This window comes from Monodelphis domestica, chromosome 1 (assembly GCF_027887165.1).
Source record: "Monodelphis domestica isolate mMonDom1 chromosome 1, mMonDom1.pri, whole genome shotgun sequence".
In the NCBI taxonomy this organism is placed as follows: domain Eukaryota; kingdom Metazoa; phylum Chordata; class Mammalia; order Didelphimorphia; family Didelphidae; genus Monodelphis; species Monodelphis domestica.
The window spans coordinates 630743309-630770609 of NC_077227.1; the positions used below are offsets into that span (position 1 = coordinate 630743309).

General features: G+C 35.0%; 1 protein-coding gene across 3 annotated transcripts in view; it reads left to right on the plus strand.

Moving 5' to 3' along the window:
• Positions 1-25493, plus strand: part of FERMT1 (FERM domain containing kindlin 1) — a 64627-nt gene extending 39134 nt beyond the window's left edge. For all 3 annotated transcript variants that reach the window (XM_007476710.3, XM_001382094.5, XM_007476711.3), the window contains exons 12-15: positions 1218-1439; positions 5709-5833; positions 11536-11677; positions 21556-25493. In XM_007476710.3, the coding sequence (XP_007476772.1) occupies positions 1218-1439; positions 5709-5833; positions 11536-11677; positions 21556-21729 (663 nt within the window). In that variant the 3' untranslated portion in view covers positions 21730-25493. The remainder of the gene's footprint in view (positions 1-1217; positions 1440-5708; positions 5834-11535; positions 11678-21555) is intronic.
• Positions 25494-27301: the final 1808 nt, after the last annotated feature.

Sequence of the window (27301 nt, forward strand, 5' to 3'; positions counted from 1 at the left end):
GACTGTGGAGCTAGAGTTTTTTTGTTGTCCAGTCATTTCAGTTGTGTCTGACTCTTTGCAAACCATTTGGTGTTTTCTTGGCAAAGATACTGGAGTAGGTTTGCTATTTTCTCCTCCTGCTCATTTTTTAGATGAGGAACTGAAGCAAACAGGATGAAGTGACTTATTCAGAGACACACAGCTAGTAAGTTATCTGAGGTCAAATTTGAATCAAGAAGCTGAGTCTTCTTGACTTAACTCCTGTCACTTGATCCACTGCACCACCTTCCTGCCCCAATTAGAAGGAAACAAATATCAAAATAAATATCAAAATCAGTTTTACTTATTTTTTCCTTAAAGGAACAAGCAGGATAAGGAAAGAGAAGGAAACATATTGAGTGATACATTCAAACATCTGTTATTTTTCCGTATCCATACTCAGACCTTAATTTGTTTTAGCGCCAGCAATATCCAAAATATGAAACTAGGTAACAGAGAATATTGCAAAGCTATTTGTGCCCTAGCAACTTATCAATTTTAAAATTCTGTAGGCATTATAGAATTTTAGTGGTAATTTAATGGTTAGTAACCTAAGGAAGTGATTAGATATTTATATATAGTATATATAATGATTGATAAGGAAATTATTACACATAAGTGGCTTTAAACATATAAGATATATGTAAATATATGAAATATAAATAATATTATTTATATATAATATATGAACTATAAATAAATATAAATAATATATATATAAATAATATAGCTCAATTTGGTGGGGGTAGAGGGGAAATCCCATCCATGATTTTGTTGATATGTAGGGAGATTCTAAAGAGGAAACAATCTCTGCCACTACAGGTGAGTATCTGCTCTACATCTTGCCGTCTTACAAAGTTGCCTGGATCACCAAGAAGTTAAGTGACTTCTCTGTCACATAGTCACTAGGTGTCAGAGGCAATATATTATCAATCCCAGGTCTTGTTGACTCCAGGACTGACTGGCACTTTTTAATAATAATCTCTTATAACCTACTTTTATCATCTTTTTGTTGTGTCAAGGTAATGATTACCTACAGTAGGAGCCAAAGTATAGGCAGTACTGGTATAACTTTATGATATGTAGAAAGTAGAATCACTGATGAGGAGATACTGTTTGGATAAAATGAACACAATGGCAAAAAAAGAAGGTTTTAAAATATCATAGTATTTTAAGGTCTTTTCATGTTTGTATTACAGGAGAATCAGTATGCCAGATGGATGGCTGCCTGTATTTTAGCCTCAAAGGGCAAAACTATGGCAGATAGCTCCTACTGGCCTGAAGTGAACAACATTCTTTCATTTCTGAAGATGAAAAACAGAAATACAAGTTCACAGGCACCTTCTGACCCTGAATGCATGGATATGAAACCAGAATGTTTTGTATCACCTCGGTGTGCCAAAAAACACAAGCCTAAACAGGTAAATATAACATTTGCATTAGTATAATTTGGTTGGCAGAGCTTCACCCCAGAAAAAGAGGAGTCCAGAATTTAACAACTGCTTTCTGAAAGGAAAAAAGAAGTGAAGGAACTTGAACTCAGATATTGGCCAAGAAGAATAAAAGGAATTTGTGGTCAAATGAAGAGGCTATTCACTTCCTCTTTTTCTCCCCACATCCTTGAAGAAGTTTTCCCCTCTGATATACCACTCCCTAGGACTTCCCTTTCCCTTTTTTTTATTCCAGGAAAACCAGCTTCTCTCTTGACCTCTTTCCATAAGCAGTAACACCTTTCCCCCAAGTGAGTGTAACTCCTTTGCTGAGAGGCATGGGACTTCAAACCCTGTAGGTTAGACTATATGACCTCCCAGGTACCTTTCAGCTCTGAAATCCAATCTCCTAAGCCACCATAGTAACTTATTTTATTCCCCATAAAAATGAATTTGTCTTAATTATAATATCATTTACATATTTTGAATTACAAAGTTTGTTTGAAGTCCTCTTTTGCACTTTTTTTATCCGGTTACTTGCTCGCAACAGTGGATAGTGGTATTGAAGTAATGAGTTATGGTTCTGATGATTATCATGGTTCATACTAATTCTTAAACCAAGATATGGAATCAAAAAAGAAAAGGAGGGAATTTATAATTACAAATTAAGATAATTAATAATGAAAACTTACTGAGCAACTGCTTTTATAAGCCCTACCGTTCTAGACAATAGAAATGAAAAAGATATATGCTGATGATAACAATAAAAACAATAGCAATAATAATAACTAGTATCTATATAGTGCTTTAAGGTTTACAAAGCATTTCGTAAATATCTCATTTTATCCTCATACCACAATAACAGGTAAATGTTATTATCCCTATTTTACAACTGAGAAAACTAAAAGCTTTTTAAAACCCTTTTCTTCTGTCTTAGTATAAATTTTTTTTTAACCCTTACCTTCCATCTTAGAATCAATACTGTGAATTGATTCCAAAGCAGAAGAGCTGCAGTGGCTAGAATTTGAACTCAGGTTTCCCTGATTCTAGTTTCAGTGCTGTATCCACTGTGTCATCTACCATCCTTGACTACATAGACTGAATATGCACAGTTTAAATATTTAAGTTTCACTTACTAAAACAAAGCAAATACCAAATAAAATGTGATGTACAGGGAACCAAAATAGTAAGTTGACATTGGCTAGAAGAAGAATTGGAGCAAATATTCAAAGCAAAGCTCTGAGGCCCTCTTTTGTATGAAGTTGTCCATGATTTCATCAGCTGTTAGTTCTCTCCTCTTGAAATCCTGCTTTTTTTTTTTTAACTTATCTGTTTGCATGTCAGATCTTCCTCCTTGGCCCACATGATGTAGGATGTAAGCTTTTTGAGGACAAAGTCTATTTCATTTTTGTCAGCATCCTTTTTTGTTGGACCTGAAAAGTCTGGGGAAGTAGCATCAGGAAACAAAGTCTGTAGCCTTCTGAAAAACAGTCTTGGCATATCCAGTAACCACAGGCTACTTTGATATTCTTAGATTCAATGTTTAAAATATATTTGTAAAGGCCTACTATATAGAAATACCTACGTTAGATACTCTTATTTTAATTCCACCCTTGCTCCTATTTCACTTGGAGCCCAAACTTGCACATTTTATATTACTTCTGAATAAAGTCCAAACTCATCAGCCTCCAGAAGCCTGAGAGAGATCTAAGGACAGAGAGATCACTTAGAGTGTGTAAGTCAGGAGTTCTTAACCTGGATCCACAAACTTGGATATCTTTGCAGTCTCTGTTTTTTTTTTTTTATTTTATGCACTTAGAAACATTCTGAGAAGGGATTGACAGGCTGCCAAAGGAGTCCATGATCTAAATAAAAGGTTATGAGCCCCTGGAGAAAGGAGATGGAATGGGAAAAGGAGAGGATAAGATCAGGGAAAGCCTTATGGAAAATTAGTGCCTGAGTCAGACCTTAAATGAAGAAACTTAATTACAAGCATTGTAAATAAAATGAGCGAAGGCCCCTAAATGGAAACAAAAGACTCAGATCACCCCCACCAATTAGTAAACAAGTCTTTGATTAACTTCTAGAGATCTTTCTATTAAGAAATAGATTTTTATTAAGAAATAGATTCCAAAGATTCCCTTCTTATCAGTCATTCTACCCTTGCCCCTTATTTGATTTGAAGTATTTGTTATTGTTTTATATTATATTTCTTCTGAATTATATCACTTCTGGACAAAGTCCAAACTCATCAGCCTAATATTCCAAAGCCTGACCCCAGCATATCATGTTTTTCTTACTTCACAACACTGTCACATGTTATGTGACTGCCAATAAGAATATTCTCCATTCTCCAAATTTATCCTTCCCTTTTCTGTCTTCTTGCTTGTGCCTGCTTGTCTGGAATGCTTTTCCTCAACTGCTCCAGACTCTCCTTCAGTTTTTCACTATTGAATTCTCATTCCTTTGAGGTCAGATGTTGAGTGCTAGTTATTGAATTGTGTGTTACTGATTAGACCTCTTGGTAAAACTCTTGATGTTTCACAGGAAATTATCTTTCCATATGCAACCTCTACATTCTTGGCACGAGAAAAATAAGTGATATTTCTGTAGGAATTTACAGTTTTCAAAACACTTTCACATACATTTCAGCCTCAAAACAACTCTTATAAGGTAAGCAGGACAAGTATCCTTGTATGGCAGAGAGGATATTGTGGTGCACCTGGCTTACTTGGCAAAGGTCACATAATTAGTAACTCAATCTAGCAAGTATTTATTGAAGCACCTGCTGCATGCAAGACGTTGGGGATTCAAAAACAAAAATGAAATACCTCGAAAATGAAGGACCCTCAAGGAATTTATCTTCTAATCCACAAACTACATGAAATATTTTCAAGATTGGGAAAAGATAGCAATTTCCACAATCCTTTCTATACTTTCAATATTTTAAAATCCTTTCAAGGACTTCTGGCTGCCGTCCAAGGTGTGTTTCTTTGCTCCAGCTGGTAGATCACATCTGTTCTGTGAACTCCAAATCCCAGAATCATATCCCTATGCAACTAGCAGATTGCATGCTTAAGACTAGAACCCAAATAATTCCAACTCCCAAGTCCAAGGCTCTTTTCAGTATACCACAGAACTCTTCCAGAATGCACAAGAGAATGTGGCTAAATAAATGGCTTTTCAAACAGCCATTTCATCCAAGCAGATCAGCAGCTCTACAAAGGAAAGGAAAGGAATAGGCATTGAAAACCCATAGTGAGATATCATGAGGAGCCTACCTATATGGTCACTAGACCCTATCTGATAATATTTGTGTCAACTGAGAACTTCAATTTGTCCTCTGATTTGAATGTCTTTTTTTTTATTTTATTTAGTTGATTAATTTAGAGCATTTTTCCAGGATTATAAAAATCAAGTTCTTTCCCTCCCCTCCCCTCAACCTCCTCCCATATCCAATTCACAATTCCACTGGGTTTTACATGTGTCTTTCATCAAGACCTATTTCCATATTATTGATATTTGCACTAGGGTGATCATTTAGAGTCTACATCCCCAATCATATCCCCATTGACACATGTGATCGAGCAGTTGTTTTTCTTCAGTGTTTCTATTCCCACAGTTCTTCCTCTGAATGTGGATAGTGTTCTTTCTCATAAGTCCCTCGGAATTGTCCTGGATCATTGCATTGCTGCTAATAGAGAAGTCCATTACCTTTGATTGTACCACAGTGTATCAGTCTGTGTACAATGTTCTCCTGGTTCTACTCCTTTCACTCTGCACCAATTCCTAGAGGTTGTTCAGTTCACATGGAATTCCTGTAGGTTATTATTCCTTTGAGCACAATAGTATTCAGTCACCAACAGATACCACAATTTGTTCAGCCATTCCCCAATTGGAGGGCATCCCCTCATTTTCCAATTTTTGGCCACCACAAATAATGTGGCTATAAATATTCTTGTACAAGTCTTTTTTCCTTAAAATCTCTTTGGGGTACAAATGCAGCAGTGCTATGTCTTAAAATAATAAAAAATGAACACATTATTTTAGGTTCATTCCTGGAATTCTTGTAATCTTCTTTGAAGAGTATCCTAGAACTAGTGATGATAATAGCAACAGTTGATTATCCTTCAAGACTTGTCAGATGCTGGATGATGCCTTCCATGGTGTGGAAAGGGGAGTGAGGAGCTAAGATACCTGGAAATAAATTCTATTAATTTTTTCTTAAAAGACTTGTCAAACCATTCTTATTGTTCCTAGTTGGCAGCTCGAATTCTGGAAGCCCACCAGAATGTGGCACAAATGTCTCTAGTTGAAGCTAAGCTCCGTTTTATCCAAGCATGGCAATCCTTACCAGAATTTGGGCTCACATACTACATTGTAAGGTAATGATATTGTGTATTTTCTTTCTTCCTTATGCACTTTAATTTTAAATGACTTAATGGGAACTCGGTTTATTATCCATTGTACTAAATTTCCATTCTACCATTTCGCTGAGTCAAAACATTTTGGCAATTCACAGAATGCTTTTGTGTGATAAAATAATGCACCCTAAGTATGAGAACCTTGAGATACAGTTAAAAGTTAGAAATGGTCTAATTTTTTTAAGGAAACTCAATATAAAAAATAAGCTTCAATGTAAAAAGAGAATCTAACCCTTTAGTTTCCTAAAAGCAAATGGTAGCTCTTCAGTATCTGACTAATTGCTTGTGGAATTGAACTGGATGCTCACAGTGTCAGAGAACACATTATCTATACAGGGAATCCATATTTCATGATATGATTTTATATATAGTATTCTAGGAATTTTATTTACATTGTGGCCATGTAGAGTATCAGTAAAAAAAAATGCTTTTTGAATATTTTTTATTGTAAGCTTATCAATCATTGAAAATTTCAATGTACAAAAAGCATCAGTTGTGACTAAACTATTTTATGTGATTTGCTTTTTAAGAAACTTGCCTGTGTATTATTTAACATGATAGTAACAAAATGGGACAAATAGATGTCTCGGTGGCTAGAGAGCCAGACTTAGAGATGGGAAGTCCTGGTTTCAAATTTAGCCTCAGACACTTACTACCTACTTGTGTGACCCTGGGCAAGCCAAGGGCGAAGAACTTGCCTATTCCTTACCACTCTTCTGCCTTAGAATCAATACATAGCACTGTTTCTAAGATAGAAGGTCAGGCTTTAAAAATTAATAATAATAATAATTGAATCCATGTAAACATATGAGATTACTAAGTGAAATAGTATAGAGAAAAGAGAGAAAAGGAACTAGGACAGAGCCTAGGGAAACACCTATAGATGGAAGATAAGGGGGTTTTTTTTAAGTAACAAAATCATTGAATTAAGTACTACTTTTGTTTTTTCTCTGCCTTTAAAAATGTTCTATTGATGCTTTTTTTTTGTCTAATTCATCATTATCCATGAACTTACCTTCTCCCTCCAAAGAAAAGTCCTTCCTTGTAACATATAGTCAAGAGGTCACAGTATTACTTTTTTAAAGCCAGACAGAACAATATAATGCTTATTAGGAATGAGCTTTGGAGCCTAAAGGGATTATGTAATTACAGAGTAACAGAATTTGAAAGTTGAAAGGGGCCCCGGGGGAACTAGACCAACATTTCTTAATCTGGGATCCATGAAATGTTGGGGGGAGATGGTTAATATTTTGGTCATTGTATTTCAATATAATTGATTCCTTTGCAATCCTATGTATTTTATTTTATGCTTCTAAAATCATTATTCTGAGGAGTCTGTAGACTTTCACTTAAAAGGGTCTATGACACAAAAAATAAAGACCTCCTAATCCATACTTATAAGGAACTCCCACTAGAACTTAAGCAAAGATTCTTTCCACCCTCTGCTTGATAGAACTCCAAAGAGGAAGAAACCACTAGCTTTCGAGGAAATTTATTATACTGTTGGACAGCTCTAATTGTTAGGAAGTTTTTCCAGACATTGTCTAAACTTGCCATTTTGCAATTTCCACCTTTTGCTCTTATTTCTGACTTTTTGTACCAAATAGAACAAGCTTAATCCATCTTCCATATGACTGCCCTTAAAATATTTTGAAAATGAGTTTTAATCTGCCCTTCCCCAATCTTTTAAAAACTAAATGGTCCCAGTTCCTTTAATGGGTCTTCATATTCTATGGATTCTAAACCCTTCACCACTCTAGTTGACTACTGTGGACACTATCTTAAATTGATTGTCCTTCTTAACTGATACCTTGAATTGAAGAGACATGAGATCTAATGAAGGCACAGTACAGTAGGATTGATCACCTTATTTCTTGAAGCTATACTTCTCTTAGTAGCTCAGAATTTTATTAGATTTTTTTTGTTTGTCTTGTTTTTGTTGGCCACATTACACTACCAACTCACATTGAACTAGCACATTGAACTAGCAATTCACTAAAATATTGTTTGTTGTTTTCAAATGAACTGCTGTCTAATGATACCTTCCATCCTGTACTTGTAAAGTCAGTTTTTGTAAGACTTTACATTTAAGACTATTTAATTTTGGTTTATTGGATTCTATATAACCTGTCAAAAATCTTTTAGGATTTTATCACCAGCAAGTTTGATGAGAAAGCCATCTATGTCATTATTCAATTGATCAATAAAAATCATAACCAGCATAGAACCTCACTCAGATCTTTTAGGGTACTACTTAATACCTCCTCATCAGGTTCGGTCATCTAGCCATCTATCAAATTATATAATCACTTAGTCCATACTTTTTATCTTTTTCAAAAAAATAGTATATAGTACTTTGTGAAATGTTTTCTAAAATCCAAATAAATTATATCTGTAGCATTCCCTTCATCCACCAGTCTGATAACCCTGTCAAAAAAGGAAGTAAGGTTAATCTGGTGTGAACTGTTCTTCATGAAGCCATACTGACTCCTTGTAATCATTGCTTCCTTTTCTAGATATTCACAGACCATCTCTTTCATGATCTATTCTAGAATGTTTCAAGACATTGAAGTTGAACTTACTGGACTGTATATATGGCAGACTTTGTTCTCTTCCCTAGTTTGAAAATAACAACACATGCTCATTTTGAATCTAATGGTACTTTTCCCATTTTCCCTCATCTTTCAGTTTTTCCCAACAGAATTTCAACAGTCATATCTGCCAGTTCTTCAAGGATGACTTAGTACATTTGAGCCAGAGCAACTTATATTCATTAAGAACTATGTGTTCTCTTCCTAACTCATTACTTATCTTGTTTATCAACTTCCTGCTAGCCATTGTTGTCCTCTCATTTCCAATGAAAAAGTCATTCTCCTTGGCAGAGATAATAGTAAAATGAAAGTAAAACAATTCTGCCTTCTCTCTTTTGCCAGTTATTATCATCTGACCCTGCCCCCAGCAAAAGTCTTTTCCCATCTTTGATCCTCCTTTTTCTCTAACAATGACTTTATAGCTTCAGCACACTGTGTTTCTTATACTGACCCTCTATTAAATGAACCTACTTCCATCTTCTGTCCTTTTCCTTATTTTAAAACTAATTTGGGGGACAGCCAGGTGGCACAGTGGATAGAGGACAAGTGTAGAGTCAGGAGAATCTGGATTCAAATTTGACCTCAGACACTTCCTAGTTGTATGACTCAGCAAATCATCTAACCCTATTTGCTTATCCATTGCCCTTCTGTATTAGAGGGCAGAAAGTTAGGGTTTTAAAAAAACTGGTCTCCTATGTTTCCTCCTCATTGGAATTGTTTGTTTTGGCATCATCAGAATTTTATTCTCAAGTCTTCCATCTATGTTGGGCTGACTTCCTCTGTATAATTTTGTCCATGGGATACTAGACTTCCTCTGAACTCTAAATTTTGCTTTGACATAATGTAAGCTTTATGTCAAATCATGTCCAGATGTCCTCTCTTCTAAGCATACATTCTTAGATAAGATAAGAGATAATCTTAGCTTCCCCAACCCCTAACCTTCTCAGGCTTACATCTTTTTCACCCTGGTTCCAAATGCATCCAGTCCTCTTCTCTAAAAGATAGAATTAAAGCCCGGAGTTACTAAATTATTTGGCAAAAGTCACACAAATAGTAGCATAAGTGAGATTAAAACAGAACCTAAATCTCAACTTCCAGTTTACTATTCTTTGCATTTCACTAATATCATCTCCTTAAGTTTGAGGGGTGGAAAAAAACAACTAGATCCTGTAGTAATACCTAATTTTATGTTGCTGAAAAGGTATGTGGTAATAAAACCTTTTGAAACTTGAATCCTAAATTTAAAGAAAGCTTATGATTACTACTATAAGCAAGTAGTTGTCCTATCATTTATCTTTTATGTCATTTAGTAGAAAAAGCACTAGATTGGAATTTAGGAGAACCTAGATTCTAGTCCTTACTCTAACATTAGCTTTTTTTAAACCCTCACTGTCTTAGAATCTATACTATGTATTTTGAAGAGCAGTAAGGGCTAGGCAATGAGGATGAAGTGACTTGCCCACAGTCACACAGCTAGGAAGTGTCTGGAGCCAGATTTAAAGTAGGGACATCTCATCTCCAGACCCACTCTCTATTCAATGAGCCATCTAGTGTCTCTTACCACTAACTTTTTATGTCATCTTGAGGAAATCAGTCTATCTTTTTACAATTGAGTTTTTCTTACATAAATTTGGCTAGATTGTCAATAATGTCCACTTCGGGTCCAAAATCCTATTATTTATTAATAAATCTGGACATAAAGATCTTCATTTCACATGAAGCATAGTCTTAACATGTTTGGTTAGTTGTTCTTATTCCAGTTGTATCCTACTTTTTGTGACTGCATTTGGGGTTTTCTTGGCAGAGATACCAGAGTAGTTTCCTTTTCTAGTTCATTTTGCAGATCAACAACTTAAAACAGTTAAACAATTTACCTGGGAATCACACAACTAGGAAGTGTCTGAGGCAGGATCTAAACTCAGGAAGATGAATATTCCTGATTCCAAGCCCAGTGTTCTATCCACTGTGCCACCTTGCTGCCCACATATTTGTGGCTCTTCTCAGCAACTTGACTGTATCCTTTGCTTTATTTGTTACAACTCCTCCTAGGTATGGAGGGAATCAATACCTGTCCTGTTTCCTGAAAGACTGATCTAATATTTACTTCTTATCTTCTTTTCCCTTATACCACCCTGCAAGTTACAGTTGGAAAGAAATAATCCATTCTTGACTCAGCCCAATAAAGTACCAGTAAGCCTACAGCTGTTCTGTGTTATTCTGTCCATGTTCCTTTAGAGCTAATCCTCCTGAGACAGAGTATCCTACTAGCCCAAAGAAAGTTTCCCATGATTTTCTGTTTCCCCAGTTAATCTCTTCTCACTAAACTGTTTCCCTCTTTTTTTTTTGTTTGCCTTTCTTGCCCATATATTACCCTTTTTCCTTCTACATTTTATCTGCTCCTGTTTTGGTGATTCATAATAATGAATCCACACAAGACTCTTAAGGGTTTATAATTATTAAGCTTCCCAAAATATGTGAACCAGGGGCTTTCTCATGCTTACACACACCATGGTATTCAGACACAAGAAGGCCATGCAGACCTAAAGATGAGCAAATGAGAAGTCCACCCTATATAACAACAAAAGGAAAGTAGAAGCTTAGGAGAGTGAAACTGTGTATGTCCTTGAAAAGGAGAGGTACAAAAGGGTGAAACTGAAGAAATATTGTGGCATATAGCATAAGAAGTGGAGTTAAGTTTACAGATTACTATGTTTTCTTATCTGCACTTGAATTTCCACCTCTCATCTTTTCTCTTTTATTTAGAGATTTGGAGGTAAAAGTATAACATCTGTTCTTGGGTGCCATCAAGGAGTAAATTTTTAATTCAGTGTCATTCTTTCTAATATTGATTATGCCATAAAAAAAAGGCATACTTCACCGGGACTTGTAGATGAGCTGACTGTCTCTCAGCCTTTTGTAATCCCAGTGGAATGGTTTAGAAATGTGTGTATCTCATTTGACTCTTACAAAGAAAAGAAGCTTGAGTAAGAACTATTTATTTTAAGTGCCCTGTTATAAAATGGTTTCCAACTGGACCTTGCTCTCTTAATGATTACAATCATTATTTTCCAGGTTTAAAGGAAGCAAGAAAGATGATCTTCTTGGAGTCTCATATAATAGATTAATTAGGATAGATATGGCAACAGGGGATCCAATTACAACATGGAGATTTGCAAATATGAAACAGTGGAATGTAAACTGGGAAATCCGAAAGGTAAAAATCCATTTTTTGTCTTCTCATAAACAGGTGTAGGTCCAATGAGTGTGTCATTCCAGAGAACCATAGGTGGTTCTAATTCTAAAAGGAGGAACTTTTGACTTGAAAGCTAACAAAACAACAAAGGTTTTGCAAGTGTATATAATTACATTTAATTCTGGACAATTTTTAGATAAAGACTAAAAAATAAATAAACCAACATGGCAAAAATTGTTTAATTCATATTTTGAACATATAGAATCTCCAGCTTTCTAAAATTACTGAGCTTTACATGATATTTTATTTAGTTTTAATTTATTTGAAATAATATTATGAGAAAGTTTAGTTTCATCATAATAATGTGGGTAACTGATATAGAAATGAACCTTAGAGCACACATTCATGAATTAGCTGTCTAAAATAGACTATTTTGTCTTCAGCCTTAAACCTAACTTGCCTACTTTAAAATAATTTTACTTATAAAAGAATCAGTTAAAACACTCATTTGCACAGAATGGAAAAGATAGCCTGTTGATAGTAAGAACCCATAATCTTTAGGCCTTAATACAAAATTAGCATGTTTCAGAAAGGAATTACAAAATCTGACAATTGGAAGGGAGACCATGAATCTATTTACAACACATTCAAGTGGTCATCCATCCATCATATGGAGACCTCCAGTACAGGGAAACTTACTACTTCTGAAGACCTATTACTTTGAAGCAACTTTAAATGTTAGGCAAAGCTTTATTTCTATTCTTTACACCTAAATTTGCCTCTCTCTCTGGCTTCCACTTCTTGTTCTCCCTTCAGAGCAAAGCAGAAAAAATCTGCTGTGCCCATGATAACCATTAGATATCTGATTGCAGTTATTACATTCCTCCTGAGTCTTCTCTTCTCCATACTTCTCCATACTCTTCTCCATACTACAATCTACTACATACTACAATCCCCATGTAATATAAACTTGGAAATTCTTCACCATCTTGTTTGCCTTCCTCCGAGATACTTTCTGGCTTATCAATATCCTTTTAATCAAATGTGGAGCCTAGAATTAAACAGAATACTCCAAATATGGTGTGATCAGGGAAGAAGATATTGGGACTCTCACCTCCATATTCCTGAACACCTTGCCTTTTTAGTGTATTCTAAAGTTCAAAATAGCTTTATTGGATACCATGTCACATTATTGACTCATATTGAGCATGCAGTCCTCTAAAATCCCCAAATCTTATTCAAATGAACTTTTCTCTAGATATAATTCCCCTATTTATACTTGTGAATTAGATTTTTTGAAACCAAGAATAAAATTTTATGTTATTAATTAAATTTAAATTTATCCCAGATTTAGAACAACTTACTATCCCATCAAGATTTTTTTGAATCCTGGCTCTGTCATCCAGTGTGTTAGCTCTATTTCCCAGATTTCTATCACCTACAAACATTTCCTTAAAGCATATCTTTATTGTACTTTTATCCAAGTCAGTGATAAAATGTTAAATAGAATCAATCACAAATCACTAGAGTGCTTCACTGTCTCTTTTCATTAAATCATTACTCTCTGAGTCTAACTATTTAGCCAGTTCTAAATCCACCATCATATATCCTAATTCTCTCCTTTTTCATGAGAATAGTGTGAAAGACTTTGTCAAAGACATTGCTAAAGCCTAGGTAAAGTATACCTACAGCATTCACGTGACCTATCACTGTTTACCTATGATTAAAAAAAAAAGGAAATTAGTTCAGAATGACATCTTTTTGAAGTTATTCTTCCTCTGGGATTACTGCTTCCCTCTCTTGATGGCACGAACTACGAATTACTCCTTTAATAGGGTACACATCAAAGACTCTTTTCTTTCTTTGAAAATTGGAATATTAGTTTTTCTATTATTCCTGATTCTATACACTGGGGACATTTTTGTTCAGTATTTTTCAGTTCAAAAATTATTCTCCTTGGCAGAGAAAAAAAATCACTATGGTACTTTGTCATTACCCTTAGTCTTTCATAGATCAATAACAGTTGCTTAGAATGATATTCTCCAGTTCCTTCCATATCCCAGTTCTTCTGGACTTGGTGACTTGAATCTTTAACACTTAGCACAGTGTTTGGCATATAGTAAAGTGCTTAATAAATGCTTTTTCATTCACTGAATTCATTAAGGGCAGCTCCCTAAGTATGTTGGGTTACATTTAAAGAATCAAAGGATTTTAGTTGGAAAGGCCCTAAACAGTCATCTAGACCAATCCATACCCTGAGAAAACCCCACTGTAACTTACCAGATAAATGACCTTCCAACCTCTTCTTGAAGATCTACAAGCAGAGAAACCCCACTAGCTCTAGAGTCTACCCAATACAGTTAGAATAATGCAATTTGTTAGGATTTATCTCTGTCATCAAGCCTTAAATCATCTTTACATTCTCCACCCATTATTCCTGGTTATGCCCTCTGGGGCCATTTTTGTTCAGTTTTTAAAAACATTCTTCTTGGTCAAGAAAATAGAAAAAATGAGGAATTCAGCCTTCTCTTTTTTATAAATTGTCACCATCTCCTCTACCCAGAATAATCTTGGTTATTCCTTTTCTTTATTTTCCTTTTTTCACCAACTAACTAAAAAAAAAAAAACAAAAATCTTTGTTGTCTTTTGCTTTCTTTGCTAGTCTTAGCTCTTTTTTTATATCACTTTATAGCATAATGCAACACCTTTGTATTCTTCCTGGTGATGCAGTCAATATCCTAGAAATTTTAGTATGCAAAAACATGAGATTTTAAAAATAAAAAACCTTTTGGTATATAACATAGGGAAAAGCCTAGGCTTCAGATTCACTTAATGTAATTTCTTCTTGCTATGAACTTAAGTTTCCACTGCCCATCTTTCCTTTAGCTCTATGTATGTATATAGCTCTACAATATTTTCAGTCTTTACATTTATTATCTCATTCATTCCACACAAGCACCTGTGAGGCAGGTGCTATTATTCTCATTTTACAGATGAGGAAAGACTTTACTTTCCCAGGGTCACACAACTAGTATGTATCTGAGGCAAAATTCATACTCGACTCATCATGATTCCCAAGTCAGGCATTTTATCCATTACACCATCTAGCTTACCTTAATATGAGTGTTTATTTAGAGATTTGAGGGTAATGGTATTTCACATTATCTATTCTTGGGTACGAGCATGAAAAGAAGTATTCAATTTAAGGGAATGCATTTTTTAAAATCCTTACCTTCCACCTTAGAATCAATACTTGGATGATGGTTGTAAGGCAGAAGAGCAGTAAGGGCTAGGCAATAGGAATTAAGTGACTTGCCCAAGGTCACACAGCTAGGAAATGTCTGATCCAGATTTGAAACTAGAACCTCCTGTCTCCAGACATGGCTCTCAATCCACTTAGCTACCCAGATGCCCCAGAAGGGAATGCATTTTTAACTTAACCTTTCTCATGTACTTTAAATAACAGTGAAAAGGTGGACTTCCTGTGTCTCCCTGTTTCCATTTTCTGTATGTCTTTTTTAAAAATTTTAAGTTAATTAATGGAGTTTCCTGGACTTCCACATTCCATTTCTACTTTATAACTCTGATCCCTTTTTTTCCTCCCTTTCAGAATAATTTCTCCTTAAGGGTTTTTTTGTTTTGTTTTGTTTTGTTTTGTTTTTAATGTTTGATATAATTCACTTGTGAATCCATCTGGCCCTGGGGATTTTTTCCTGGAGAGTTCATTGATGGTTTGATCAATTTATTTTTCTTAGATGGGATTATTTAAGTACTCTATTTCCTCTTTTGTTAACCTGGGGAAATCATATTTTTGTTAAATAGTCATCTATTTCACCTAAATTGTCAGATTTATCATCATATAATAGGACAGAATAGCTCCTAATGATTATTTTAATTTCCTCTTCATTGGAGGTGACTTCACCCTTTACTTTATTAATACTAGTAGTTTGATTCTTTTCTTCCCTTTTTTTTAATCAAATTAACCAATACTCTTGTTTTTTCATAGAACCAACTCATCTTATTTATTAGTTCAAAAGTTCTTTTACTTTCAATTTGATTAATTTCACCTTTTGATTTTTAGGACTTTCAATTTAGTCTTTAATTAGGGGTTTTAAATTTGTTCTTTTTCTAGTTTAGTTTCATGCCTAATTCATTGCTCTGCTTTTTCTCCATTTTATTGATATAAGTATTCAGAGATGTAAATTTTTCCCTCAGTGCTACTTTGATTGTATCCCATAAATTTTGAAACGTCTCTTCATTGACATTCTCTTTAATGAAATCAATGATTGTTTCTATAATTGTTCTTTTTCCTACTCCTTTTGAAGAATAGATTATTTAGTATCCAATTAATTTTTAATTTACCTTTCCAAGAACCATTATTGATTTTAAATTTTATTGCATTATGACCTGAAAAGGTTGCATTTATTATTTCTGCTTTTCTGCATTTGGATGTGAAGTTTTTATGCCCTAGTACATGGTCCATTTTTCTATATGTACTATGTGTTACTGAAAAGAAGGTATATTCCTTTTTATCCTCATTTAATTTTTTTCTGGATATTTATTAAATCCAACTTTTCTAAAATTTCATTTACTACCCTTACTTATTGTTTATTTTTTTATTAGGTTTACCTAGTTCTGATAAGGGAAGGTTGAAGTCCCCCATGACTATAGTTTTACTGTCCTTAAGCTCCTTTAGTTTCTCCTTTAAAGTTTGGAGATTATACCACTTGGTTGCATATATGTTAAGTACTGATATTACTTCATTGTCTATATTACTTTTTATCAAGATGTAATTGCCTCCCTTATCTCTTATCAGATCTGTTTTTGCTTTAGCTTTGTCTGAGATCATGATTGCTTCTCCTGCTTTTTTTTTATCTCAGTTGAAGCCCAAAGATTCCACTTTATCCCCTTACCTTTACTTTGTGTGCCTCCTTACCTTAAATGTTTCTTACAAACAACAAATTGTAGAATTCTGGTTTTTAATCCACTATGCTGTAGTTTATCCCATTTACATTCAGTTTTTATTACCTTCCACGTATTCCCCTCTATCTTATTTTCCCCTTTAATCCTGCCCTTTCTCCTTTTACTCTGTTCCTCCAGACAAGTGTTTTGCTTTTAATCAGTTCCCCCATGCCCCTCCCTTATAATTACTCCCCTCACCACCACCCTCTTTCTTATTCCCCTTCTACTTCCATATAGAGTAAGATAGAATTCTATACGATAAGGTATAAGTATTACCCATCACCATCCTTATCCTTCCCTCCTCTGTAATAGTTCTCTTTTCCCTGCTCATCTTTATTTAATGTACTTTACCTATTTTATCTCTCTCTTTCCTTTCCTTTCCATGCAAACTTCTTTTTCACCCCTTGATTATTTTTTTTTGCATATCATCCTAAACAGCTTACTACCATATCTTCTGTCTAAAATTTTTTCACGTTATTTTTCACCTTTTTTATGCTTCTCTTGCATTTTGTATTTAGACATCAAATTTCCTGCTTTGGTCTGGTCTTTTTTTTCAGGAATGCTTGGAAATCATCTATTTTATTAAATGACCATTTTTTCCCTCTGAAAGAATATAGTCAGTTTTCATGAGTAGGTGATTCTTGATTGTAAAGCTAGTTCCCTTGCCTTCCAGAATATCATATTTCAATACTTCCCATCCTTCAGTTTAGAAGCTGATAGATGCTATGTAATCCGAACTGGAACTCAATGTATTTTCTCTGTGGCCTAGGAGCTCTTAAACTTGGCTATAATATTCCTGGGAGTTGTCATTTGGGGATTTATTGTAGGAGGTGATCTGTGGATTCTTTCAATTTCTATTTTACCTTCTGTTTTTGGATATCAGAGAAGTTTTACTTGATAATTTCTTGTAATATGCTGTCTAGCCTTTCTTATCATGATTTTCAAGTAGTCCGATAATTCTTAGATTATCTCTCCTGCATCTATTTTCCAGGTCTTTTGTTTTTTTTTTTTCAATGACCGATCTCATATTTTCTTCTATTTTTTCATTCTTTTGCTTTTGTTTTATTGTTTCTTGATGTCTCATAAAGTCATTAGCTTCTATTTGGTCAATTCTAATTTTTAAATTATCATCTTTTTCTGTGACCTTTTGATCCTCCTTTTCCACTTGGTCATTCTACTTTTCATGAAACTCTTTTCTTCATTGGAATTTTTTTACCTCTTTTTCTAATAGATCAATTCTGTTTTTAAAGTAATTCTTTTTTATTGTATTTCTATGCCTCTTTTTCTACATGATGAATTTTTCATTTTTATGCTATTATTTTCTTTTTACATTACTTTCATTTCATTTCTTTTTCTCATTTTTCTTCCATATCTCTTAACTTGATTTTTGAATTCCTTTTTCAGCTCTTCCAAAGCCAGAGACCAATTACCATTTTTCTTTGAAGTTTTGTATGTGGTTGCTTTCCTTTCACTGTTTCCTCCTGAGTCTGTGTCTTTGTCTTCATAGACATTTTCAATGGTTATTTTTCTGTTTGCTTATTTTCCTAGCCTTTTTTTTTTTTACCTGTGAGCTAGAAGTTCTGAAAATTGCTGATTCAATATTCTCTGCTGATGACTTGCAGGACTTAGAGCACTGTGCACCATTTTGCTATAGGACTAGAGGCTCCATCACATACTTGAAATGACCAAGCTTTAGGGGACTTAGGGGCCTTGCTGGTGCCAGGGCTTAGGACTTTGGATGGGTGTGTAGGGTGCTCAGCTATTAGCTTAGGCAGGGTCCTGGGGTCTCAAAGTTGTCTTGTGTTGAGATTTAAAACCTGGGTGGCCTGAATTCCTCTGTAGTTTTATTTCTAGCTCCTCATTATCCCATGAAAATGGGCTCTTTCTGCCAACCTTTTAAGTTGTTTTCAGCAGGAGAATCACCTTACTCTACTCCTTATTGGTTCTGTGATTTCAGTCATTTTGAGGTACTATTTTATGGTTGGTTTGAGAGGATTCTTAGAGTGGTTCCAGCTTTCACTGCTACTAAGCCACCATCTTGGCTAAGTTTGAGAACTTCTTAGCCCTCTCAGGCTAACTCTCCCCTTTAGAATTCTAAGCACTATAATTCTTATCTGTTATTAGCTGTTTGTAATTTTGACAGAGCTTGAGCAACAGAACAAATACTTTGAATTTCCTTTTACATCTGTGTCATGTGGCTGGACCAGACTTGTGTCTCACTTTCCAAATACTTCTCTATTATTTCCCTTTTCTTTTCAGATTGTCCATGGCATGTGACAACATTAGTTCTAATTTTACCCCAGTGGCTGTTTCTCCAACTCTTTTTCACTAAGGATCTTTTTGATCATTGATTTCCTTTTAGAAACACATATGTATAATATATAGTGCTACCTGTCCTGTTCCTTACAATTAAGGTATACCTCTTCAAAGCCTTATTCTATCATGTGTCTCACTACTCATGCTTGAGAGTTCATATGTGTCTCTTTACATTAATCACTATAGCTCATATCTGTTTGATATCTAGATTTTTGCATCTATGTAGATAGATAGATAGATAGATAGATAGATAGATAGATAGATAGATCTATTTAAGATATAGATATTTGAAGCCATGGGCTTTATTATTTATTTTTTGTTAAATTTTCTTTTTTCTGGGCATCTCAGCTACTATTTTTACTTCCATAGCATAGCAAAATGATATCCAGGACAGCAGATATACATCAATCACTTTTCTCCTACTCCCTTCCTTAACTTAAAGTCCTTTTAATTAATTATATAATCAAGTTTTGAAAACTGACTAATGTGTGGAGTGAGCTCTTGGGGATATGAGCCCCCAGAATCACTCTAATGAGCAGACAGGAGTCATGATAGGATGCAGACAGAATTGCTGCCTTTATTGGAGAGGCAACAAGGAGAAAAGGTGTAAGAGGTGCAGAGGAAGGGAAAAGAAGAACAAGCTATGGCACTTCTCAGAGAGAATCTATTCCAATTTGTAGGGAAGAGCCAATACAGTACATATAACATCATTACAAAATGTTTACTCTTACTTTGAGACAATCATCCTGCCTCACATCCTGGCTTCCTGGGGAACATCCTTTAACTTAACAATTTAGGAACAGTTAAAGTTCAGGGTCCGAACATTTCTTCTACAAAGTACTTCAATCCAGGACAATTTGTGACATGTTCTGGTATCAGTCAGATAAAGGAGATAGGGAATTATTCTTTACTCAAGAAGAATCAGGGTCATGTCTCCAAAAAGAGGGGGTGGCAGTTGAGGCATTTTCAGCCAAACTAAAGCTTGTAATTAGTGACAAAAAAGAGGGGGAAAAGTATTTTTATTTCAAGAGGTGCAGTTGAAGGAGGGGAAAAGGGGAAGGCTAGCAGGCTACTTAAAATGAGATCGTATCTATCCATGGGTGAATAGTTCAGACTTCAAAACTACAGGGGTTTATTTCTAAGCACTTTGAAAGAGGGTCTCTCTTCCCCTTATTTAGAGGAATCATTATTCCCCTTCCAAGGGGATCTACCTTTTCTCATTACTAGACTTATAAAGGTACTTCATTTGAGGATATTAATGTTACTAAAAAGGGGGAGAGAGCTAAGCTGTAAACTAATGCTCCATTGGAATGGATAGTCTTTTTCCCATTTTAGCCAAAAGGTCCTCCATGGCTCCATGCCAGACCCTCAATTTCTTTCTTGAAGGGCTCCTAGTTTCCCCTATAGGGGAAAATTTCCAGGGATATTGTTCTGCTTTTATTGCTATATTAACTAATACATTGAGAATAATACATTAATTTCAACACACACATAAGCATTCTGGGATTTGTTCTTCAGAGCAATGAATATTATAGTTTGAAGACAATACATAGAAATACATTCGTTCTATTCATTGACAGTTTATCATTACAATATTTAAAACTTGAATCTAGAAATCCAAATTCCATTCTCATGACACCATCTTCTTTTTTTTTATTTTAAAACCTTACTTTCTGTCTTATAATCAATCATCTGTATTGGTTCCAAGGTAGAAATGCAATAAGGGCTAGGCAATGTGGGTTAAGTAAATTACCCAAGGTCCTACAGGCAGGAAGTGTCTGAGGTCACAGGACTTCCTATCTCTAGGCCTAGCTCTCAGTCCTCTGAGCCACCTAACTGCCCCCCAACAACTTCTTCTTAACAGCTCTCCACCTTTCAAATAGACATTGTTGTTGTTTTTTTCTTTTCAAGCCTTTGCCTTTGATTGGTGATAGTGATTTTTTTTAAATACCATAACTGACCAAGATTTCATATTCTGATCTACCTGTGTCCTTGAATAACTTTGTTAAAAAACCATTTCATTCTTCCAACAGAAATCTGTGAGCCTGATTTGATAGGAGAACTGAATCCCCATTATGTTGCTATGTAACCTTGGACAGTTCAATCAAAAAATATTTATTAAGCACTTATGTGTCAGGCAAGCCACATAATTTCTCCAGATCTCCATAAAAATAGCTACAGAAACAATAAACTTATACTAAATAGTCTCTTAAATATCCTCCTCTATCATTGTTAAAATTTTGAAAATATCTCTTGCTCTTTTTTATTATGAAATAAATTTCTCCCCTGTGAAGAGATGGTCCTTCATTCATGGGTTGCCCTGTAATATTACAGCTAGTATCATTTAATCAGCAAATGTTGATTAAAAGTCAACTTTAGAATTATTCTATTTCAGCTAACTTTCAGGATATATTTCTATAAAAGTTGCTGCCACAAGAGGGCACCAAATAAGCAATTTCTTTGTCCCTTTTTTAAAAACTAAATTAGTTTTTGAATTGTAGACTACTTCACAAGAAACTAGAGTCTCTATATCATTAAGACCATGTTGAATTGTAATATATGATTGCCTATCTGTGTACATAAATTTTTTTCTTAATTGTGCTCTGAATTTTTTTTTCCAGGTTACCATAGAGTTTGACCAAAATGTGTCTATTGCTTTCACCTGCCTAAGTGCAGATTGCAAGATCGTACATGAATATATTGGTGGCTATATCTTCTTATCTACTCGCTCAAAAGACCAAAATGAAACACTTGATGAAGATCTCTTCCACAAATTAACAGGCGGTCAGGAGTGACTTGGTTGGGCTTTGCAACAGGACAACCACATCTTTGTTTTGGGGGGCTTGTTTTTTTTTTATCCTTTGATGCTTCCTGACAGAATAATATAACAAATACAATGTAAATACTGGAGTATTTCCCATGTTAAGTCTCTAGCGACATCTCTCCCTCCCTGTTTTGTTATTAGTCACTTGAATCCACATCTTGTTTGAAACTAGCCCAAGCACATTCCCTTCTTCCATGAAGCATTTTCTAAGGTGTGATTCCTTGAACCTGAATGTTATGGCCTAACATTTGATTTCAGCATTAAGATAGATAAAGAAGATAAATGGTAAAGTAAATCAATTTTTATACAGATTGAAAAGCAAATGCTTTGGTATCATTCCAGAGAAGATCCTGTCAAGGATTTTGTCTGACCCCAAAAGCATAGAACTTACCTACAAATTTTAAGAGTTACATTTTCATTTTTTGAAGCCAGAAAATGAGAAGAAAACATAAAACTCAAGAGTAATACACAATCAGATTCTATTCGTACCTATTTTTCCCTGACTCCAGACCTGGATGAGGCAAACCTGGAAATATCTTTCAGCCTCAAGTTTTAAGGTCTCCAAGATCTAACTTGATGTTTGGGCCACAGGACCATATGGAACATGTAGTACCAAATATATTTGCAACATTTCTTTTGATAGAGACTGATAATTTTACACTATCAAACTTGCTAACTATCATTAATATATCAAGCTTCCTAATATTTTAATTTATGTATTAGAATTATATTATTTAAAGTAAACATAACTTAGTCTATTTATCACAAAGGACAAAATTGTGCATAATTTACCAATGTGAGACCTCAGTTTCAACTGGGCTGTTTGGTATTTCCCATTTGATCTTAGTCAAATTTTGTCTGCAACAAAAAATAGCCATATACTCAAAAATGGAACTTGAAGTTTATCTTGATATCACAAAGGAGACAACAGTCAATTAGAATCTTCCAAGTGAGTCATCTGTACTCAGTAGAGATGCACTTTACAAAAGCCTTAGTCTAAATTTAGACTAGCTCATTATCCTCTTAGAGATTTCTAAATGATTACATTAAGCCAACAGGACAGCAAGCATTTATTAATCATTTACTGTATGCCAGGTACTGTGCTAAATACTATAACCAGCTCATTCTTTGTCCCATATAAGGCTATTTGCGTCCATATTCTTCATTGCCATCACTGTAAAGTTTTACATTAATATATACAATTTAAACTTGCTTTTCTATCTATATTAGATGGGAAAAATAAATTTAATTGCTTTTATAAACAGGAACTGGGCATAGGGACTGTGATTTTCTTGATACAGAGAACTCCCAGTTAGGAAACTTGCCAATGTAAGCTGACTTTGTACCTTCTCTGAAACTAATCCTTTTTTAATTCTGAATTTTACAAATACCAAATAAAGTAAGCATTTCTTTATACATAACAGATCAGAGAAAAGATTTTACATGTTAACTGCAAATCTATTATATACTGTTTGCTTTTCTTTTAAAATATCAAATAATATTTAAGTTGCATTTAAGTTGACTAGAACACTGAGATGTTAAGTGTTACAGTCATAGTTAGTGACAGAGGCAAGTCTTGAACCCATGTCAACCTGGCATCAAGTTTGACTCTTGTATTGCCTCTGTACTTTTTAGCTACAGTAATAAAATATACAAAGTGTGTATGGTGTTTAGGGGGTCAGTATTGTTCCAGGCTAATTGGCTTTTCCCCATAGATTTGTCTGTTAAAGAGAACAACTTTCTGATTGTCACAACTTCAGAATGACTGCTAGTTCTCATCCATGAAGAGGGAAATTACGCTGATAATCAGGGCAGGCAGGGAGAATATGAAAAATTACTTTAGTCATAATATCCAACTTCTTTATGATGTCAGAAATTCTAATGAAACACAAAACAGCATTCTTCAACTCTTCCCTACTCTCATCTCTACTTCTAAGAAGTACAAATAAATGACCAGGATAGAAGCTGAAAGCCTAGAAATATCCATTGGATACTGAGCAACCAGCTCAGAAAGAGTTAGCAGTCTGACTTGGCAACCCAAAGAAGTCAATAGCTGCATGCATGATAAAGAGGCAGAGGCTTCATGAATAAGCTGAATGTCCTGAGACCAACTATGGCATGTGCATTTTGGGGCATTGCATTTCCGGATGGTCATTGATAAACTGAAGTACAGCCAGAGAAGAGCCACCTGGATGATGAGGAGACTTGAGGGCATTTTATTATTGTTTAAAGGAAAAGAGGACACAGCATAGAACTGATAAACAATAACTTTAGAAAGGAAACAAAAGCTCTCAAGCTCTTCAAGCTTAACCCCAATTGTCTAGCTTTTAATGCTCCTGCCTTGGAAGATGGAAGGAAAGAGGTTTTTTAGGAAGTTTTTTGTGTGTGTGTGTGTGTCTTGTTTTTGTTTTTTTAAAGAAAAGGGATTAGACTCTTAGACAGAGAGGGCTGATCCTGAAGAAATCAGTATAAGTGCCAAATTTAGGTCGGAGGGAAAAGTTTTGACAATTACAGCTTTCCTAAAGTGACTGTCCATGACTTGAGGTCTTTAGGGAAAGCTGGTGGATCACTTGTATGAGGTATGTGTTAGATAAAAAAATGTTTTTTGATATAGTTTGGACTAGACTGCCACTGATATTCCTTCTATTCAGAAATTGTCATATCTCAATAATGAAGAATCAGTTGTATCTTTAATAGTCTTAGCTAGCCTCTCAGGCCACTTATATTGACATCTTAACTGGAAGTTCATCTTGGCTTCCTCACTCCCTTTTCTTTCTGTAATACAAGCTTGAACTCGCTGATGATGATGCTCAGGCATTTTCAGTACTGTTCGTGACCCCATTTCTTAGCAGAGATAACAGAGAATTTCATTCTCCAGCTCCTTTTATAGATGAGGAAATTGAGACAGGGTTAAGTGACTTGCCCAGGGACCCAAAACTAAGTGCCTGGGGCCAAAGAAACTCAGAAAGATGAGTCTTGCTGATTTTAGGCCAGGCAATGTATCCATCTTGCCACCTAGTTGCCTTGAGCCCGATACCTATTCTAAATCAAGCAGAAACTGAGTTAAGATAAAGGTAGTAAAAAGGGTCAATATAGGATAAGCAGTAAGTATCAGGAGGAATCTAGTGACGACATAATGAGGAAAGTAACTTTCATTTTTATGGTTCTCAGAAGTAAAAATGTTATCTGAGAATATAGGGAGTACTAATAATCTAATACAGTGGAATTGCTTGTTGGCTCTGGAGGGGAAAGGGGAAGGAAAGAACATGAATCATGTAACCATGGAAAAATACTTAAAAATAAATAAATTTTTAAAAAGATAGGGAATAGTGATTTAGTATAGATGGGAAATTAACTGAATAAATTACTCATTTTAGGGAGATGATGCACATTCTAGTGACATGAGCTAAGATTTAAAATTAAAGGCAGTTTGCAAAGGTAGGAAGATAGAAAGAACTCTAGGTTCTAATCAGAACCCATGATTTCATATCTTAGTTAAGGCAGACTTTGGCAAAAATGTCAGCATTTACAAACTGTGTGCCTTAAAGCAAGTGACTTAAAAATTCAAGCCTCAATTTCCTCACCAGTGAAATATGGATAATAATCCTATCCACAGATTTTTATTGAGCAAAGTATTTCATAAACCTCAAAGTACTATACAAATGTGAACTGTAACTTTTAAAAATTGCTTTATGCAACTTATTTCAATTAAAAGATTTTCACTTTTAAAATTCATTGCCTATTGGTTTGGTGCCTACCTCTGTCAGAATCATATTTCTTTAGTATGTATTAGTTTGACTCATTTGAAAATCATTTCCAATATTTCTCATCCCTCCCCTCTTTGTCTTATCTCCCATCATTCTCCCACACTCCTCACAAGAATTATCTTTCCCTATAATATTCCTCATTTTCTTTTGCAGAATCTCTCCCTACAAAGAGAGTTCGCATTGCAGAGATATCTGCACGGGCAAGAGATGTAGGACTTTTCCATTGGAAAATATTGTACTGTAGCCCACAATCTAGAGACATTGATTAAGCCAATTCTTACAGAATGTCCATGGTAGAAGCCTTGAAATAGTTCTTCAATCATCAAATAATTGTTTGCTATGTGCCAGGCACTGTGCCAGTTTGGGGAAATACAAAAAGGACAAAAACATGGGCCTTCCTCTCAAGTAACTCAGATTCAAATAGGGAGGCAACATTCAAATAAGAGATATAAGATAAGACAGTGTAAATGGAAAGTAAACTTAGATGGAAAGGGTTTGGATTGGAGCCAAGTTGAAAAAAATATCAAAGAAAATAGAAATTATAAGTAAGAGGAAGAATGTTCCAGGCAGAGGGGGCAGCCAATGGAAAGAGCAAAGGATCACACACACACACACACACATACTATATAAAGGATAACAAATGACAACTTCAGTGTTCTGTATAAGGAACAATAAGTAGTCCAATGTCACTGGATTATAGCCAGTGGAGAAAAATGGAGTATAAGACTACAAAGGTTTATATTTCATCCTGGGGCTAATATAAAACCATTAGAATTAGTGACAAGGTCAGGCCTACTTCTTGGGAAAATCACTGGAAACTGAGTAAAATATGAATTGGAAGGAACTTGACAGGAAGACAAATTAGAAAACTATTGTGAGGCAAGTAGGTGGCTCTGAGGATAGAGTTGGATCTGTAGATGGAGAGTCCTGGGCTCAAATCTGACCTCAGAGACTTCCTAGCTGTGTGACCCTGTGCCAGTCACAGCCATAATTGCCTAGCCTTTACCATTCTTCTGCCTTGGAACCAATATTCAGATAGGGTGGAAGGGGAGAAGAGAGATGGGAAAGGTGACTGTTGCAATTGCTTAGGCCAGAGGTAATGAGGACTTACACAAAAGTGTCAGTAGAAATAGAAGGGGAAGTATAAGAGTCATGAAGGTAAAAATGACAAAATCTGACAACAAATTGGAAATGTGGGGTGAGTATGACTGAAGAATTGAGGATGACACTGGTTGTGAGACTGGGTGTCTAGTAAAATGATGCCCTCAAAAATGGGAAACAGAAAGTTTGTGGGGAAAAGATAATTTCTATTTGGGGCACACCAAGTTAGAGATGCCAATGGGACATCCAGTTTGAGATGTCCAAATCTGATGATATGGGATGAGCTAAGGAAGAGAATAGAGCCAGGCATAATGCTATGGGGATTATATGAGTATATAATTGTATATAAGTGAAAATTAACTCTGGGAGCTAATTCACTAATCAAGATAGCACAGAGGGGAAAGATTTGAGGGTCAAGGACAGAGCTTTAGGGTAATCCCAGAATTAGTGGTTGGGACTGAAAAAGGAGACTGAAAAGGAACAGAGAATGGATGTTCATGAAAGAATAAGCATTGCTTTCTTGACTTATTTTTCCTTTTTTTTTTTTTTAATTATGAACTTAATTATCAACCAACACAAATGTGTCAATGTTCAAAGAACAAAAAAAGTGGATGGTATGTGAAACTATGAACTTCTGTTACTCCTATTAAATTTTCACTAATTAAGTCCTTTGGA